This window comes from Lepus europaeus, chromosome 11 (assembly GCF_033115175.1).
Source record: "Lepus europaeus isolate LE1 chromosome 11, mLepTim1.pri, whole genome shotgun sequence".
Taxonomy (NCBI): Eukaryota; Metazoa; Chordata; class Mammalia; order Lagomorpha; family Leporidae; genus Lepus; species Lepus europaeus.
This window is the reverse complement of record NC_084837.1, coordinates 43,981,588-44,001,991: the sequence shown is the minus strand read 5'-3', so window position 1 is coordinate 44,001,991 and position 20,404 is coordinate 43,981,588. Positions and strand designations below refer to the sequence as shown.

The window sequence follows — 20,404 nt, the reverse complement described above, 5'->3', positions numbered from 1 at the left end:
CCCATATTATAAAGTTCTATATCCTACTTTCCACTTTCATCTTGAGAGTCTTTCATTGTCTTTAGTCCTCAGTGGTAGTATTTACTATTTGCATAATATTCATGCATTTAATGTACTGTTTAATTCTTCGTTATTTAAATATATTCTAGTGGAAATAATTTTTGTCAAGGCAGGAATACCTGTCCATTACTGAACACAGTTGATTTGTGTCCTCTCTTTGAACAAGACTGAAATTTTGGGGGATTTCTGTGATGGTATTATTGTTAGATTGTTAAGTCACCAAGTGTCTACCTCAGTTCTTTTCTTTAATGATCAGATGTAAAAAAGCAAAAGAAAACATGATGTTTGGGAAACTAATACATTTGTGTTTATTAAAGAATCTCAGTGTTTCAGTACTGCTAATTGAAGTATAGTTCTATTAGTTGAAATTTATTTCTCTTTTAAGAAAATGTCTTCATTTTAGAATTAGTCTTGTAGATACTTGGTGTCACTGCAAAACTGAATGGTAGAGCCAGGAATCAGTTTTTAAGTATAACTTCCTTACTTCACAGGGCGTTTGCCAAGATGGCCTCAGCTCCTGCCAGCTATGGCAGCACTACCACTAAACCAATGGGGTAAGTATTTGTAATAATTTCAATTGAGTCTTTATACATTAGACTTTCATGTCCTCAAAACAGTGTCTGACACTTGGAATGTAGAATGCTTTCATTGTGATACAGAATAAATGTCAGTATGCCTTTGGGTTCCTTAAATGATTTAAAATATGTTAGTATCTTTTACATGGTGTGAACTGTTTGCTTCATGCTTCTTAAAACATTCATCACATTTTCCATTCTAGTAAATACATAAATGTTAAAAGCTTTTTATATCACTGTTGTGTTACTAATATGTACTTGAAGCGAGGCACTCAAGACTTCAAGATCAATCCATAGCACATGGGCATATTGCTAGGTGATAGCTAGGAAACCCCCAGGGCTTTGTACCCCAGAAAATCCTAGACTATATGTGGTGGTCAAAGATGGCATCCAAGGTGATTCTGACTTTTTCATGCCATACAAACCAATCCCAGGTTAACTTTTAGAGCTAGAACAAAAGCATGAAACCCAGAGGAAAACAGATTTATACTAGCCCCACACTGAGCTAGTGGTTTTAATAGAATGATTTCAAAAAACAAAAGCACTTGGCCTAAGGCAGGACCTTATAAGTACTTGGCAAAATGAATCCAGCAAGCCTCACCACCAGCCAGTGCTACACACACACACACTGAAGGGTTAGCACACCCCTTCAGCCAAGAGCTGCCTCAGCGCCATGCTGCCCAACAATGATTACTTTATAGTGTTTCTGTCCGTGTAAGGATTTCCATCCTGTCAATCTCATAGTTTCAGAGAGTGAAGACGATGTAGGGAAAGGGAAAGTACTTTTGGAAAAGTATCCCCATGTATTTCATAAAGTATACTTTCCAGTTTCATGTCTCAAAATATGATTGAATGTTTAAAACCTGTTATGTTTCTTATGGATTATGTGTTTGGGGATTTTAATAAAATGCATTAAGAAAGTCTTGGGTGATTGAAGGCCACCCCCAGCCTTGTAATATAACGCAGGATTACTGTTCTGGCCCACAAAGCATCCTTTGATCCTGTATGAGAGTGAGCCATAAATACAAACCCAGTGTGGCAAGTTATTTGTTGGGATTTTTGTTAAAAATTCAGACAATGAACACTTTTCAGAGTTGAGGCAAAATTCCCTACATGTCGTATGCTTTTTATATGATAGATTTTATGTATAGGGCAGAAGACAGTGTGGCATACAGGATTGCACCCAGCTGGAGAACACAGCAACATTTGACCTACTGGTAATCCTTACAGGCAAATGAGTGTGTATTGTCAGTATGCTAGTGTGTTTTGAATTCCTAAAGCAAGTTGTCAAGTACTGTCTTTTAATTTTATTGTTTCAGCATTGAGAGGCAAATCAGCAAGGCAAGGAATACTCAAATCATAATTTGCCTAAAAACTATAGCAGAGGCTAAGCAGTTAAACTATTTTGAGACCAGCTGTTTATATTTTAAAATAATTATTGACCAGTCAGAGTATTTTTTTTATAATTTTATTGTTAAATAAAATTGCAGCAGTGATACCCATGGAAGCAGAAATTCTGAAGTCCATTCTGTTAGTGAAAACAAAGATGGGAGAGGTGCAGTGAGCATCAGCATGTGGTGTGTAATCGGGCAAATATTTTCTCTGTAACAGATTAGAGTAACAATTCTCACTTACTGTGGTCCTCCTCTTTTGTGTCTACCTAGTCTCTTGTCACGAGTCATGAATTCAGGATCACAGTTTGTCATGGAAGGAGTGAAGAACCTAGTATTGAAACAGCAAGTAAGTACATTTGTTAGAAAACACACTGCTGAAAGTGAACTGGTGGACTGCTCAGTTATAGCATTTCCATACTCACTCAGATAGTAAATATTGGCAATAAAATGAAGAAGTCCTTTATTGGTATACTTAAGATTATGAGACTTTTTTTTAAAGATTTTATTTTTATTTGAGAGTTAGAGTTACAGACAGTGAGAGAGAGACAGAGAGAAAGGTCTTCTTCCGTTGGTTCACCCTCCAAACGGCCGTTGAACTGCGGCGATCCGAAGCCAGGAGCCAGGCGCTTCTTCCTGGTCTCCTACGGGGTTGCAGGGGCCCAAGGACTTGGGCCATCTTCTACTGCTCTCCCAAGCCACAGCAGAGAGCTGGACTGGAAGTGGAGCATCGGGGACTGGAACCGGCGCCCATATGGGATGCTGGCACTGCAGGGGACTAGAACCGGCGCCCATATGGGATGCTTACTGCGCCACGGCGCTGGCCCCAAGACATTTTTATAAGTATAGTTCAGAGATCTGACATTTTAAGTTTGGTTTTTTTTAAAGATTTGCTTTGGACTTTACTAACATTTTGATTGTTTTCTGTAACTACTCTCAGGTTTGTGAAAGTATGTTAATTGAAAAGATGAACCTATCCCATTTGGAATAATGAACTGCTCTGTAGTGAATATCATTTAACATGTCCTCAGAATATTAATAAGCAAATGAACTTAATACAGAGTCAAAAGTCCTGTGTAAATTGGAATTAATATTAATTTACATTTATATTTTGGGGTAATGAAATTATAGCTTAATTTCACAGTCCATTTGTTTTTGTTTTTTTATTTTTGACAGGCAGAGTGGACAGTGAGAGAGAGAGACAGAGAGAAAGGTCTTCCTTTGCCGTTGGTTCACCCTCCAATGGCCGCCGCGGCCAGCGCGCTGCAGCCAACACACTGCACTGATCCAAAGGCAGGAGCCAGGTGCTTCTCCTGGTCTCCCATGGGGTGCAGGGCCCAAGCACTTGGGCCATCCTCCACTGCACTCCCAGACCACAGCAGAGAGCTGGCACCCCGACTGGGACTAGAAGCCGGTGCCGCAAGGCAGAGGATTAGCCTGTTGAGCCACGGCGCCGGCCAGTCCATTTGTTTTAATCCTCCATTTTACATATAGGACACTTGAAAGTGATTTTTTTATTTCTCTGGTTTTTCTTTTATTTTGTTCTAGATATCCTGCTTCAAAGTCATTAATTACTTTGGCTCCTTTTCTTTTTCTTTTTTTTTTTTTTTTTTTGACAGGCAGAGTGGACAGTGAGAGAGAGACAGAGAGAAAGGTCTTCCTTTTTGCCGTTGGTTCACCCTCCAATGGCCGCTGCGGCCGGCGCATCTCGCTGATCCGAAGCCAGGAGCCAGGTGCTTCTCCTGGTCTCCCATGCGGGTGCAGGGCCCAAGGGCTTGGGCCATCCTCCACTGCACTCCCTGGCCACAGCAGAGAGCTGGCCTGGAAGAGGGGCAACCGGGACAGAACCAGCACCCCGACCGGGACTAGAACCCGGTGTGCAGGTGCCGCACGGCAGAGGATTAGCCTAGTGAGCCGCGGCGCCGGCACTTTGGCTCCTTTTCAACAAAAATTTGCTTTTTACTCTTTATTATGGAAATGGTCAAATATAGATTACCCTATCAGACTCTCCTGCACCTTTTGTTATTCAACATCCATTCATTCTTGTTTTGTCATCCCATTTGTGTTTTTTAATCTTATTTTTACTGGACTATTTTAAGGTAAGCCTAAGATTTGGTATTTCACATAAATATTTAGTATGTAATGAGAAGTGTTTTTAAAGGCTAAATTCAGAAAAGAGAGACTATTAGTTATTCAGATTTGAGTGTTAAGTGTTAACTTACCTTTTTTCAGAAAGAGAGTGAGATCTTTTTCTAAACTTCTTCCACACTTATTTTTTATCTTACATTGTTTTCTTGTGGTAGTTTACATAACCATTCTTTGCCTTTTATTTCTAGATAGATTCTTTCAGGGCAAGAAATTTTTTTCCCCATCTTTGGATTTCCCATAGTGCTTTGCATGAAGTAGATTTCTCTTTTTAAATTAAATTCTTTGTTCATATTCTTCATTTAAGTAAGTTACGTTTTCTTATAAAAAACCATGTAGTGTTAGTAAAGAACAGTGGAAAATCCTAATTATTTAATGAAAAGACTCATTACTTTCAAACTTCAGATACATTCCAAATTGTATTACTCCTTACCTGGGAACACTTTTCAGCCTCATTATCCCTTTTAGGAATTATTGTCAGTTCCTCCCATTCTGCCTTTTCTGGTGAGGAGCTGTTACTAAATATTTAATTTGCAGTTTTTACTGGTTCACAGTACTGTCCTGAGTCAAAACATCTTCATCCTCCTAGCCTGTAAAAGATGAAAAGGCATAAAAATAGGAAGTTTGGGCACATTAGAGACCACTGCGCTATGTTCTACAGTTGAGCCTAGTGCCATTCTTGCTTCCCATCAACTGGGCACAAAATGATTTTGTTTTGTGAGACACAGGGGACCACCAGTTTGTAAGGTGATACCTGTTTTTTGCTAGATAAACTGGGTATTGCAGAGGTCATCAAGAAGTTCATGAAATTATGTATTATGGGCTGGCGCCGTGGCTCAACAGGCTAATCCTCCATCTTGCGGCACCGGCACACCGGGTTCTAGTCCCGGTCAGGGCGCCGGATTCTATCCCGGTTGCCCCTCTTCCAGGCCAGCTCTCTGCTATCGCCCGGGAGTGCAGTGGAGGATGGCCCAAGTGCTTGGGCCCTGCACCCCATGGGAGACCAGGAGAAGCACCTGGCTCCTGGCTTCGGATCAGCGCAGTGCGCCGGCCGCAGCGGCCACTGGAGGGTAAACCAACGGCAGAAAGGAAAACCTTTCTCTCTGTCTCTCTCTCTCACTGTCCACTCTACCTGTCAAAAAATAAAAAATAATTTTAAAAAATTTAAAAAAATTATGTATTATGAAAAAAACTGAGTGGTTTTTTATTTTTTGTGCCAGAATAGACTTCTTTAATTCCATTTTCTATGAACTGTTTAAAAATATCCTCCCATATTCCTAATAAATAGCTCATAGAAATTATAGACTTTAAGATGATCTAGTTTCTTTTTGAAGTATTACCTTAAAATCAGTTACATGGTATGTGTCCCCTAATGATAACTGTAGGAGGTCCCAGATAGGTCAGCTGTTAAATATTTTGTTGTGCTAACACGAAAGTTTATTTACAGTTCATAAAATATAAAAACTATCCTTAATAACCTCAAATCCCTTTGCTTTTGTTAATTTTGCAAATAGCATACAGCTTTGACCTGGGCAGTTTCTCACTTACAAAAGTAAAGTTTGAAATGGTCATTGGTTACCCCCGTCTTTATAACATTCTTATCACCACTACAAGAGCCATGCACTTTTTTTAAAAGTTTGAATTTAGAGGAAATATCTATTTACTGGGGATGGGGATGGGGATGGTTTGTTTTATGTTGTGAAATAAAAATAGAAGCATCTTTCAAAATAGTCCAATATTAAACTTTTTGTTGCTCTTTAAAAAAAAAAAATAGAGCGTACTGACAGATAACACATCCGGGCTTTATGTGTTAGTTTTTTCTGGGTGGGTATTCATCTAATTACTTCCACTCATGGGATAAATTCTTAAAATTTGAATTGTGGAATCAAAGTTACATAGTTCTAAAATTCTGTGGGAGGTCTAAGGCATTTGGGAGGGCCTAAGAGGTGTCAAAGATGAGACTGCTAGAGATTAATTCGGATCTGCGCAGCTCCAGCCATAGCTGCCATTTGGGGAGTGAACCATTGGATGGAAGACCTACCCCCGCCCCCTCTCTCTTTCTCTTTCTCTCTGCTTTTCCTCTCTCTGTGTAACTCTGACTTTCAAATAAATAAAAAAAGAAAATATTTTATTTATTTGAGAGGTAGAATTACAGATAGAGAGGGAGAGACAGAGAAAGGTCTTCCATCCTCTGGTACACTTCCCTAATGGACACAAGGGCAGGAACTGAGCCAGTCCAAAGCCATGAGCCAGGAACTTTTTCTGGGTCTCCCATGAGGGTGCAGGGACCCAAGCACATGGGCCATCTTCCACTGCTTTCTCAGGCCTTTGGCAGGAAGCTTGATTGGAAGTTGAGCAGCCAGGACTTGAACCGACACCCATATGGGATGCCAGTGCCTCAAGTGGTGGCCCAGTGTACTATGCCAGCACTGGCCCCATCCTGTTATTTTTCTACTAATAAAAATTTAGTTACCAGCCTGTACAGTGTTTTCCATTTTATTTCTAAACAGCAGTTTCCAAGACCTATATATAAATTACACTCTTGGAAATTTTTCAAACTTTGAAAAACGAGTTTTCATTTGATCACATTTCATTTATACCTCTCGTACTGCAGCACACAAGGCTTTTTATGTTTCTGAAGAGAAGTGAAGTAGCAGACTATTTGTTGAACAAAGAAAATTGGTTTTTATCTAAAGTTTTCTATTTGCTAGCATGATGCTACAGTTGAATTTTTTTTCAATCAGTAAAAGTAATCATCTAATCATCCTAGTATCTAGATTATTCTTAGTATACAACTGATTTTTAAATGATTAATTCAATTCTTGCCTTCATTTAGGCAGACAACTGAGACTTATTAGAGTGTCAGTTGGTGGCAGATCCCAGAAGTTGTTTTCTGAAGGACTCTTTCTTACATGTTGAAAGACATTATGTATTTTCATTCTCTACCCCTGCAGTTCCCCCTATTCTACAGTAGTCTGTGGATATTATATAGTGCAATAGTGGTAATTGATTCTTTTGGTGTTAACTGATTATAAGAAAAGAATCTCTAGGCTGTTGAATTTTTGAACAATTTTGCCAAAAAAATTTTTCTCATGTAATTTAATGGTCTATTCATTGTCAGACTTGTTTTCAAATAAAACGAAACTATGAAATACAAAGTAAAATTTGATTGTACCCTGTAGGAAAATCTGATTTTTATACTAAATGAAAGGCATTACACATGTTGATATAAATGTTTATATTTCCAATTATTTTACAAGTATAATAAAATATGACATGGTTCATTATGTAAAATCTCTAATTTTTCTGCATGCATTGATATAATAATGCAATACAGGGAGCTAAACAATTCAGTGTAAATAGAGAAATATGAAATCATCAATTTAGTAAAGTCTTACAAAATTATTTATAATGTTCCCTTGCTCTAGAGTTTTTTTCATTATTCCTGTTAGATAGCAAGATACTTCGTTGTCTTTTGTTGATACTGCTTGCAACTAAATGCATAACTGGACTTTTCTCCATTGGATAAAGCATTTATATAGATTGCAATCTGTACCCAGTCATTTTTTTTTTTTTAAGATTATTTATTTGAAAGGCAGAATTACAGAGGGACAGAGGCAGAGAGAGGGAGGTCTTCCATCCTCTGGTTCACTCCCCAAATGGCTGCAATGGCCAGAGCTGAGCCAAACTGAACCCAGGAGCCAGGAGCTTCTTCCAGGTCTCCCACGCAGGTGCAGGGGCCCAAGGACTTGAGCCATCTTCACTGCTTTCCCAGGCCATGGTGGAGAGCTAGAACAGAAGGGGAGCAGCCGGGACTCCAAGCAGCACCCATATGGAATGCCATCACTACAGGCAGCGGCTTAACCCACTACACCACAGTGTCAGCCCCCCCAGTAATTCTTAAAATGGACAAACTCAATTTGAGTTGTAAGAAAAAGTTAAAAGGTAAATTTGAGGGCCACTTTTAAAAAAAAAATCCTAAATAGTATTCAGGAGGAACCTTCAGTCAGCTTGAACATTTGGTGCTTGTGTTTATACTTAAGTTCCTGGCCAACACAAATATCAGAGAATAATGAAATGGCTTTAATTTTACTTGCCTGAGACCATCTTAAAAGACTTTTATTTACCAGTCTAGAGGAAGGGGGGGAAATGCATATTTTCTGTCTGAAGAAAGCAGCATTTTTTTGTAGTAGAACCCCATTTTAGAAACAAAATGTTTTATATGACCTAAGAAAACTGAAAAATCCTTGTGAAATCGTAATGTATTATCTACAGTTTTCTAAATAATCAGATTTAATATTGCTCTTGTTGTATTAAGTCTTTAAGATACAAAACTGTTCTTTCCAGAACACCCTGTACAGCTCATAAAATATTAATTCAAAATGGGCAGAATACCATCCCAGAAGGATTTTGCTTTGAAGAGACATACTAGTCACTTCAATTTTTTTGTACATCATGTGTTTTATGTTTGAAATAATCAAACTCAGATTGAAATGTAATAGTATTTCTCGTCTCAAACTCAAAAGTATATCAAGAGGTGATCTTTTCCAGCATCAGTGTTGTACATTCATATCCAAAGTAGATTTTGTTCTCTAAAACAATGCAGTATGACACTGAAAATTTAGACTTTTCCCAGACAAAACTAAAATGGTCAACTAATAATATATCCTCACTTTTCAAAACACATAGATATCTTTTTATTTATTTAAAATGAAGGAACTCTGTTATTTCATCTCATACATTTTCACAAACTTTAAAAGTTACTTTATTTCTAAAGAAAACTTAGATTTGAAGAAAGGAAATGGAAAAATACAACAGAATTCTTATTTGATCAAAAGAAAAACTTGCAATTAACTACTGTTAAGAAACGGACATCCACAAATAAAGTAAAACTCCTAAACATATATTGGTCCTAAAACCTGAATATACCTACACGTGAAAAGGAGCTTTTTATTTGGAATTCTATTTTTGGTGGAAACTTGAATGCCAAGGATTTTACATCTATGACAACACCTTTATCATTCATGGAATATTTAATTTTAGAATGTATTTAATGGAAAGGCAAGCATACTTAACTGTAGAACGATTAAGTTGTTTTTTTTAGTGAGCAGAGCTTTGGTTTGTTCTAATATTTAACAAGGTACTCACTAATCTCTCCCACAGAATCTACCTGTCACTCGGATTTTAGACAATCTCATGGAGATGAAGTCAAACCCAGTGAGTAGCATCAAACTTTGTACTTGTAAATTCTTAAATGTATCAACTGACTAGAAAGGCAGTAAAATCACATTGAGTTTGTTGTGAACTTAAAGCACAACGAAGTGCATGCGCGAAAGCAAACAGTCAGCATTTTTAAAAAGCCTTTTTAGCCATTGTCACAGATACTGGGAATTGGTTCTCTGAGCTACTGCAAACATTCTGGGCAGTTCTCATCAAACTAAATGTAGATAATATATCCTAAGACAGTGTATCCTAATTTAAATGTATCCTAGGGAGTAAGTTTCTGTAAATGAAAAAGAACTGGTAAGCATCAGTGATATAGCATAAAGAGTACCAGCCCAATTTAATTTTATGAAAATTAGAGAGGAGTGCATAATGAAATTTTTGAGTACAAATGTTCAGATGGCACTAAATTCTTTAGTGTTTAAGAAGTAAATTGTAGAAATTGTTGGCTGAATGGATAAATGGGTAAATATTGTGATTGTTTATACTTAAATATTGAGCTATCTGTTTACAATTCAAGAATGGAATGTAAAATCAAAGTCAGTTCCAGCACTGTGGTATCCCAGGTGAAGTCGCTGCACGGCTGCCAACTGCTCTCACTTCCTACCCAGTTCCCTGCTAATGGCCTGGGTAAAGCAGGGGAAAATGGTACAAGTGCTTGGACCCCTGCTACCCACATGGGAGACCAGGATGAAGCTCCTGGCTTTGGCCTGGCCCAACCTTGGCCATTACGGCTGAGGGTTGGAAATCTCTCTCCTTCTTTAACTTTTTAAAAAATCATCACGGCCAGCGCCGTGGCTCAACAGGCTAATCCTCCGCCTTGCAGCGCCGGCACACCAGGTTCTAGTCCCAGTCGGGGCACCGGATTCTGTCCCGGTTGCCCCTCTTCCTGGCCAGCTCTCTGCTGTGGCCCGGGAGTGCAGTGGAGGATGGCCCAAGTCCTTGGGCCCTGCACCCCACGGGAGACCAGGAGAAGCACCTGGCTCCTGGCTTCGGATCAGCGCGGTGTGCCTGCCGCAGTGCGCCAGCCACGGCAGCCATTGGAGGGTGAACCAACGGCAAAGGAAGACCTTTCTCTCTCTCTCTCTCACTGTCCATTCTGCCTCTCAAAAATAAAAAAAAAATCATCACAATCTGTTTTATAAAACAGCCTGTCCTATTATGACAACCAAAAGGTAATTATCACAAGAGTCTGAAATCAAGAAAGGCCAGCATGATTGTACCCTTATCAAAACCCTTGTTTGTAGGGTGGGTATTTGGCCTAACAGTTAAGACACTAGTCAAGATGGCCACTTTTTTTAATTTTAAGATTATTTATTTATTTATTTGACAGAGTTACAGACAAGGAGAGATAGAGACACAGAGAGAGAGGTCTTCCTTCTGTTGATCCACTCCCCAAATGGCCTCTACAGCCGGAGCTTCGCCGATCTGAAGCCAGGAGCCAGGTGCTTCCTCCTGGTCTCCCATGTGGGTGCAGGGGCCCAAGCACTTGGGCCATCCTCCACTGCCTTCCCGGGCCATAGCAGAGAGCTGGACTGGAAGAAGAGCAACCGGGACAGAATCCGGCACCTATATGGGAAGCCAGTGCCACAGGCAGAGGTTTAACCAAGTGAGCCACAGTGCCAGCCCCTCTAGATGGCCATTTAGGAGTAATTGGGCTTGACACGCAGCTCCACTCTGACTCCAGCTTCTTCCTGATATAGACCCTGGGAGGTAGTGGTAATGGTTCAAGTAATTGGGCCCCTGCCCCTGGCTTCAGTGGCAGCCTGGGGCCATTGCTGGCATTTGGGGAGTGAACCAGTGTCTTTATCTTCCTTCTCCCTCTCCTACCTTCCAAATTTGTGGGGGGGAAAAAAAAAAACACCTCAAATTCGAGTTGATCTAAATCACTATAGTCTTGGCAGTGAAGCTTATGATTGCAGACCTGAGAAAGAGAACAGAATCTACAAATTAATGTGATGTTTTAACTTTAATTAAAACATTATATTTGGGCTGGTGTAGCAGGTAGAGTTGCTGCCTACGATGGCAGCATCCCAAATTGGCACCAATTCGTGTCCCAGCTGCTCTACTTACCATCCAGCTCCCTGCTAGTGAACTGGGAATAGCAGCAGCAGATGGCAAGCATCTGGGCCCCTGCACCCATGTGAGAGACCTACAAGGAGTTCCTGGCTCATGCCTTCAGCCCGGCTCAGCCCTGGGCATTGCAGCCATCTGGGGAGTGACCCAGCAGATGAAGATCTCTCTCTATATATAACTCTGACTTTCCAATAATTTTTTTTTTTTTGATGGGCAGAGTTAGAAAGAGACAGAGAGAAAGGTCTTCCTTTTCCATTGGTTCACCCCACAAATGGCCGCTACGGCCAGCGCATTGCAGCTGGCACACTGTGCTGATCCGAAGCCAGGAGCCAGGTGCTTCCTCCTGGTCTCCCATGCGAATGCAGGGCCCAAGCACTTGGGCCATCCTCCACTGCACTCCTGGGCCACAGCAGAGAGCTGGACTGGAAGAGGAGCAACCGGGCAGAATCCGGCGCCCCAACCGGGACTAGAACCCGGGGTGCCAGCACCACAGGCAGAGGGTTAGCCAAGTGAGCCGCGGCACTGGCCTCAAACAAATCTTTGAAAAGAAAAACATAATTATAATATTAAAAGAAATTAACAAAAGAAAACTTTAAAACAACCTCATGTAAAAATAAGATACAGTGTAATAAAACATTTCAAAAAAGGAAATTAGCATTATGAAAGGAATAGAAGAATTATCCATAAGAATAAACTAAAAAGGATTAGATTCTTCCATGTGGGAATCAACATAAATGAAGTAGAATACAGTATACCAGTAACAGACTCTCTGCCCCTAAATTCGAGGACATATGACAGAGAGATTCTTCTTGAAAAACCTAAGAGAGGTATACATTTATGACTGATTGTCTTAGGGAACACTGCTTTATAATCGGCAGTAAACTACTGGAGGATATTATCCCAAACAATAATAGATTAGAAATGTTGATAAATGCAAAAATGTCAAACAGATGCCAAATCCACAGGCAGTTAAAGTGTAGCATCTTACTGCTGTCCTTAATCTCGAAGTGGAGGTGAAAAACAACAGTAATGGTAACAGCTGGCTTTCTACATGTCTGCAGCCATTCAAAGCAGTAACCTGTTATTTATTAGTAGAACCTTCAGAGGAAAATACTGTTACTATTCTTATTTTCCAGATGAGGAAACTGGGGCGCATTGAGGTCAAGTAACCTACTCAAGGACACAACAAGTAGTGGCAGTTAGGATTGTGACCACAGGCAGCTTTCTAACCATTATGCTGCTTTGATTAGGTCAATAACTATACTTTTCATGGAATCACAGCTTTAAAATATAAAGAAAATATAAAGAAGGCCATCTTAACAATGGAAGTGAGGCAAGTCACACTTCCAGTAGCAGAATTGGAACCAAAAAACCTGCTCCTGTATCTGCCTGGTGCTGATTCTACCATATGCATTCCTTCCTCATTTCTGTCTGTCCTAAACAAATGGGTAGCTAAATTGTTCATCTTGCTCAAATGCTTCTACAGGTTGCAGAAATTCATATACATGTTCTTTTGACTGTTTAAAGGTTCATTTTATTTACTTAAAGGCAGATTCAGAGAGAGAGACATCTCTCATCCACTGGTTCACTCTCCAAATGGCTTAATGGCCAGGCCTGAACAGGCAGAAGCTACGATTCTGGAACTCTATCTGGATCACCCTCATGGGTGGTAGAGGCCCAAGTACTTGAGCCATCTTCTACTTTCCCAGGTGCATTAGCAAGGAGCTAGATTAGAAGTGGAGCAGCCAGTACTTGAACTGGCATTCATATCGGATGCTGGTGCCATAGGTGGTGGTGTAACCCACTGCACCATGATACCGGCTTTTATAACTGGAAATACTACACATTTTTTAAAGGTATATTTTTCTATGTTTTGAAAGCATCAAAGCACTCTGCACTCTTCTATTTACAGATGAACAAAATCATCTAGAGTTAAGCACTAAATTAGACCTGGCAAATTTGAATGTATCTTATCTCAAATGCTGTTTTTGTTGATACTTTTGTTTTAAAGATTTATTTATTTGAGAGGCAGAGTTAGGGAGAGACAGATCTTCCATTCCCTAGTTCACTCCCCAAATGGCCACAAGGGCTGGCTGGAATTAGGCCCATACAAAGCCAGGAGCTTCTTCTAGGTCTCCCACATGGGTGCAGGGGCCCAAGCACTTGGTCCATCCTCTGCTGCTTTCCCAGGCACATGAGAGGGCACTGGATCAGAAGCAGAGCATCCAGGACACAAACGGTCCCCATATGGGATGCCAGTGCCACAGGTGGCAGCTTTATCCCCTATGCCACAGTGCTGGCACTGTTGGGTATTCTCCTTTGTCTTAATACATTGAAATTATTGCAAGGTGCCAGATCAGTTTCATCTTGCTTACAAGTCCTGCTGATAGCAGATTCTTGGAGCAAAGCGTTGAAGGATTCAGATGCTATATTTGAGTGTACTGAGAGTGCTGTGATCGATTGAAGTTTTTCACCATTGTGTATGGAACTAGGTAGTAGCACCGCATGTATTATGTATGTCATGGATCAGGTTTTCATAGGGCCTTGGCTGATTCTGCTACCAAACAGGAAAACAGAGGTTAGGAGCTAATTACATCATCAAGGAATAGAACATACTTTCGAACTGCTGTTAATTTGAAGAATTTAAGTTTCCAATTTAGCATAGAGGTCCACAATGCCCTTATCCACAACTTTGGAAATGCAGAAAGCTTGAAAAACGCAGTTTGTCTTTAACACTCATTTGGTGGCAAAACCTGATCCAGACTTAAGTTGAGGCTCTTTGTAGTTTTTATTTCTCCTATTTTATTATTCACATATTAAGTTTCAGAAATAGTAACATGTCGTGTTAAGGTGCTGCCCCCATTGTGTACTGTAAATGCATGATATTACCTAAGTTCTAAATTCTGAAATAAATCTAATTCTAAAGTTTTCAGATAAGATAATGAACTTGTGTATTCAGTAAAAGCATGAGCATATAATGATAGGTAAACTCCCAGAGCAAAAATATTTAGCTATATTAGCTGTTTTCAGGCTTATGAAACAGGAATATTTTTGAGAAGCAGTGTAGAATGGCGGCTAAGAGCTTGAGCAGTGTGGACTGCCTAAGTTCAAATCCTGGAATTCTGTTATTATGTGACCTTACCAAAGTTATGTAACCTCTCTGTACCCCAACTTGTCTATCTGAAAAATGAGGATAATAATAGTTACCACCTGATACACTGGGGATTGAGTAAAGCTTTAACACAGAAAATACTGATAAATGTTAGGTGTGGTTATACATTCTACAAAGGTGGTAGATTCCTTAAAATAAGGTACTGTGTGTGAAACTAGGCCTTCTAAGGAGAAATCCCATAGTCACGGTAAGTTCTATTTCCCTTCCTAGGAAACTGATGACTACAGATACTTTGATCCCAAAATGCTGCGGGGCAATGACAGGTAAGCAGCTTTTGTCTTATAAAATTTGTTGTTGGTTTTTCCTTTCGAAGAATGGGAAAAAATTGGCTTTCTATTATAAGGCAAAATATAAACCATATAGAAAAATGGTAAGGAAACAGTATATATAATCCCATTATTCAGGGAAAATCACTAATAGTTATACACACACAAATATATTTGGATATTTGCTTCTTTAATGTGAAATGATAGAGGTATTACGGACTAATTGTGGAAGAGGGGAATTTGAATAATGTATGTATGTTTTTAAATGAATATGATTGGACCAAATGAAAATGCAGGAGCTTTATGTTGGATACCAGCTTATTTCATTGCTTTTTATTTAACTGGTCCAAAAAGTCCCTAGAAATAATAATGAATGGCAATGAGACATTCTATGAATACTTTCTGTGACAGACATGGTAAGGTGTAGTCAGTCACGGATATTCTTTTTGTAAGATTTAATTCATGGTGATATGAAAAATAGCCTACAAAAAGAATAGGGAGCATTGGGGGAGATTATTTGGAATGCTTTTCCTTAGCACTGAAACTTAGTAGACAAAGCTAGTTTCTTGCCTAAGGCTAACGTTGGGGATCTTCAGAACTTTGTTGGCTGTATCCCAAGTTTTCACATCTTCATAGACAGACAGGACAGATTATCTACTCACTACATTATTAAATTGTTTAGTAACTTAAAATTCTGTTCCCTTCGTTGAATTTACCAGGAGTGACACCAAAGCTGCATAACAAGCTGCTAGTAGCAGATGCAGTTGACAGACAATTTGACTAAGAGTAAATTATGGGAAGTGAGTGATGACTAATGGGAACAGAGCTTCTTTTAGGAGTAGTAAAAATATTCAGAAATTAGACAGTGATGGGTATACAACTTCGTAAATATACTAAAAACTACTAATTATACATGTCAATCCAGTGAATTTTTACAACTTCCTACACTGGTAATTCTCTTACATTCTTGCATAATTCTCCATCTTAACATTTTTGCCCCTTGTTTCATGTAGCTAATTAAGTAGATATATTTTGCTTCTTAGAAACTGAGAAATTCTTAAGACAGATAAGCTCAGTTTTACAGAGCTTTCTTCTGTCCCATCACAATTAAATGTCAGTTATTCTAGTACTGAAACAGTATTTTTACACCTTGTGTTTCTGTGTGGGTGCAAACTGATGAAATCTTTACTTAGTATATGCTGAATCGATCTTCTGTATATAAAGATAATTGAAAATGAAAAAAACTTGGTGTTAAATTGGAAATTGCATAGAAAATCAATTCTTCAAAAAATATCATGTAGGATCTCTGTCCTTAATGTGCTGTACATTGTGATTTAATGCTATCACTAGTACTCCAACAGTATTTTTCACTTGGTGTTGCTATGTGAGGGCAAACTGTTGAAATCTTTACTTTATATATAGAAGATCAGTTTAGTATATATTAAGAGAATTGAAAATGAAAGGGGAGAGGGAGCGGGAAAGGAGGGTTGCGGGTGGGAGGGAAGCCATTGTAATCCATAAGCTGTACTTTGGAAATTTATATGCATTAAAAGTTATAAAAAAATCTCAGTTATTAATAACTAGTAATACTGTAAGCCTCACCTCTCTTCATAGCTAGTCACAGAGGAACTTGAAGCCTGCTAGACAGAAGTTAAACAGTGATGAGCATTTCAATCTGATAGACTTCTAGTCCCTTTCACAGAATATTCAGACAGGCCATAGAAATGAGGAAAAGATGATATAACTATGTGATTAGCCTCTGAACATTTAAGGGAGGTTATAATAGCTGTCTCTTATCAGTTGAGATTTTGAGAAATTACTCTTTTAATAGTTTATTTAGTCACACCATTAAGCCTGTGAGCATAATGTAAATGAAAGATGTTATCTCAAAAAAATAGTTCGTCAAATAAAAAGGCTACAGTCCAGCAAGAAAATAGTCAAGGGCTATATACTTCCTGTCAATTTGTTGGACAAATATTTACAACAAAGTTTATTTTGTTTGAAATTTTATCTCTAACATCTGAGGGAAAATGTGGTATTTATCTTCCATTTTACTGCAAATGAGACCGTTTCTTCTTTTTTTTAGTTGAATAATACTCCATTGTATAGATCTACCACATTTTCTTTATCCATCCGATGATCAAAAATTATTCTTGAGGCAAGTTTAAGTTGCCCTAAAAGTCATACCATAGAACCTGGGTTAGCACTCAAAACAAGTATCTGACTCACAAAAGCTTTGAAAGTATCTTTATTAAGGATCTCTTGGACACCAAGGAAGTATTGTTTAAAAATATAACAAATAACCAGCTACAGTAAAATGCAAATCCCTACTCTTTCCCACTTTTCCCAGGTGTTATCCTTCCCTCACAGGTGACAAATGTAATAATGCAGCTTACGTTTATTATTTTGAGCAAGACAAAAATTTATCATATGCTTTATCAATTTACGTTATATCCAGATTTCCACTCCTAGACACAGGAGCTGCTGCTCAGTCTTCTAGAAGACTCATTTTACAGTCATTAGCTGGGCCATTCTTTGTCAGGTACTGAAATATCTAGCTTCTTCCTCTGCAACCCAGTTCATTACCCAGCTCTACCAAATTAAAGGATCTGCTTCCCTCCTAAGAAGGTGAAGGAGGTAGAATCATAAATACCTGTCTAATAGTGTGCGTGCCTCTATATCTCACTCCTATTTTACCCATAATAAAAGACACGGACAAAACTCAGTACATTTTTTCTTTATTACAGCTCAGTTCCCAGGAACAAAAACCCATTCCAAGAGGTAAGTTCCATAGAAAACATCTGTTCCCAGAAAAAATAAAAAGGTGACCAAGCAGTCTTCAAGAATATCTTTGTCCTGAATATGGCTTTCTTAGGATTATAGTATGGCAGTCCTGATAAATCCAATTCTGTATACCAAAGATCTTTTTTTAAAAAAGATTATTCTCAGTGACTACATTTTCCTGATTTTTAAAGCTGTTTTTACTTATATTTTAAGCTTAAAAATACCTGACAAGAAAGTAAATAAAGGAAGCCTTTTAGATTGTAGTGAATTTTATATGTGTGGAATTTTTTTCTAAAATTGAATTCCAAACATTTGTGAAGATATCATGACTGTTTATTTGAAAAACAAAGAAAGTTCTCAGAAAGAATACAGTAAATAAAATATGTTGGAAATTACATAAATGCTAGGTTTTCTCACTTCCCAGCCTATAATAAATAACCTGAAACTCAAAAATATCCTTTGGAGATAGCTTTTGGATTTTTTAGCAGTTTTAATTGAAGAATGCAGTTATTTCACTCTAACTTGTTTTTGAAAAATCCCTACATCTTTTTAACGCTCAGTAGAAGTTAGAAATTGACAAATACTTTTTAGAAACATTTAATGTTTGTAGTAGCATCAGGTGCTTAAAATGTGCATTTGGGCTAGCTTGCATAGGAGCATTTCAGAAAGTTCATGGGAAAAATGCAAAGTATACTGATGTGAATATTTTTATATCCATGTTTAGCTTGTTTAGATAGGGATGTCAAAATTTTTTCATCAAATGCATGTTTTTTCTCTTTACTCTTCCACAAAGTTTTTTGCCTCATTCGTAGAAGAGGTTCCAGGTTAACAGTCATATTGCTTGTAAGTTAAAACACTGCTTGAACCATTTCTGTGAATTTACTTTTCTTCTGTTTTCATTTCTAGGCAATAGTTTTTGTGGTGGGAGGTGGCAACTACATTGAATATCAAAATCTTGTTGACTACATAAAGGTACATTGTGGCCTTTTTATTCTACCTTTTGATGGCTTCACAGTTCTATATTTTTCTGGTGTAGCATTCTCTAATGGCTTTCCTGATCCTTACATAACTCCTTTTCTAAGAGGGTGGTTTTAAAATCCTGCATATACAGAAAAATACCCATGTGGTCATTGCTTTCCTATTCCTATCACATTCGTTTCTGGCCCAAAATCACACTTGACTGGAGAAAAAAATGTATCTTCTAGATATGCACGTTGCAGCCATCTATCTTAATACAACTTTAAATATTTAGAGACCACAAGTATAAGCTCCTCTTCCAAAAAGTCTCCTTTGGTGAAATGATTTACAGAACATATCTATCTGAATAAGACACATTTTAGTCCCATCATATATATGTAAATCAGCAATATACTTCAAACAGGAGTTTCAGAGTTAGCAAGTTAGAAGTAGAATGCTATTCAAAGCTGACGAAGGCAAGAAGTAACAGAAAACTAAGCAAAAAGATTTAAAGGAAGAGGCATAATTTGAAGAACAAAAACGCTGTTTAAAGTACAGGGTCAAAGTGGGCATTGTGAAGCAGTAGGTTAGGCTGCTGCCTCTCCTAACAGTGCCTGGGTTCTAGTCCTGCCTTCCCTTCCAAGTCAGCTTCCTGCTGATGAGCAGTCTGGAAGGCAGCAGGTGATTGCTCAAGTACTTACATCCCTGCCAGCCACCTGGGAGACCAGATGAGGTCCAGCTGTGGCTGTTGGAGATATTTGGAGAATAAACCAGTGGATGAAAGATCTCTCTCCCAGCCCCTCTACACACACTTGCAAAAGGTAATATGATCATTAGAATCAGCTGTTACTAGAATGCTATTTTTGTAATGTTCATTTATTCACTTAATGTTAAATGATAATTTTTTATATCCTTACATAAAGGTTTTAATAAAGGTCAAGGATAGGGCACACAAGGGCAGAGCTCACAGAACAATACTTTGTCTTTGGACTATGCACAATACCTTGGTGTTAGAGTAGCCCTAGTCTTGTATAAAAAAAGGTTTTTATACCCCTTTGGTCTTATAACCAAAATTAGCCTGTATGACCAAACTCAATAGCAGAAAGCAAGAAAATGGGACAGAAACTAGGTGCAGGCCATCTCATTAGTACACATTGCCGCCTGGTCTGCTGGACACTAGCACAGAGCTATATTCATCATTCACGTTTGGACAAGGATTAGCAACATCAGTGGCTCCGGGTGTCTCCAGTAGTCAACAACAGGCTTGCAATAAACATTTACACTCCTACATCCCATATACCCCCACCTTGGTTATGCTTTTTCAGTCACCTGTCATCGTTCTTTTGGCATCTTTTCAACACTTATACAACAGAAAAACAAACACCAAAGTACTAATTTGTAGAGGCTGAAGTATAAATTTAACGAAACATTGTGGTTTACCAGATAGTCCAATGAAGGTTTTCTTAACCATGCACAAGCTTGACAGCTCCTCTTTTTACCAAAGTTGAATTTTGTAGAATATATTAATAAATCAACTCAGTTGGGAATTATTAACTAAATCTAGTTCTTTCTTTGATCAATCACCTTTCATTGGAAGAATAGCTGTAGAGGTTTTACTTCATTCACATCCATATTGTCACTGAATTTGTTCACATTAATCTTACTATTGATACTAGTGTTACACCAAACAGCAGTTACATTATGCTTTAGATTAAGATCATTACCAAAATTTTTTATATATATAAACCAAGTCAG

The 20,404-nt window shown here is 38.4% G+C and overlaps 1 protein-coding gene across 1 annotated transcript in view; it reads left to right on the top strand.

Moving 5' to 3' along the window:
- The window catches only part of SCFD1 (sec1 family domain containing 1), a 106,453-nt gene that overhangs the window by 77,413 nt on the left and 8,636 nt on the right, over positions 1-20,404 (top strand). Inside the window, exons 18-23 of the mRNA XM_062205331.1 lie at positions 552-614; positions 2,300-2,375; positions 9,335-9,388; positions 14,853-14,905; positions 17,656-17,689; positions 18,599-18,664. Coding sequence (XP_062061315.1) covers positions 552-614; positions 2,300-2,375; positions 9,335-9,388; positions 14,853-14,905; positions 17,656-17,689; positions 18,599-18,664 — 346 coding nt within the window. The remainder of the gene's footprint in view (positions 1-551; positions 615-2,299; positions 2,376-9,334; positions 9,389-14,852; positions 14,906-17,655; positions 17,690-18,598; positions 18,665-20,404) is intronic.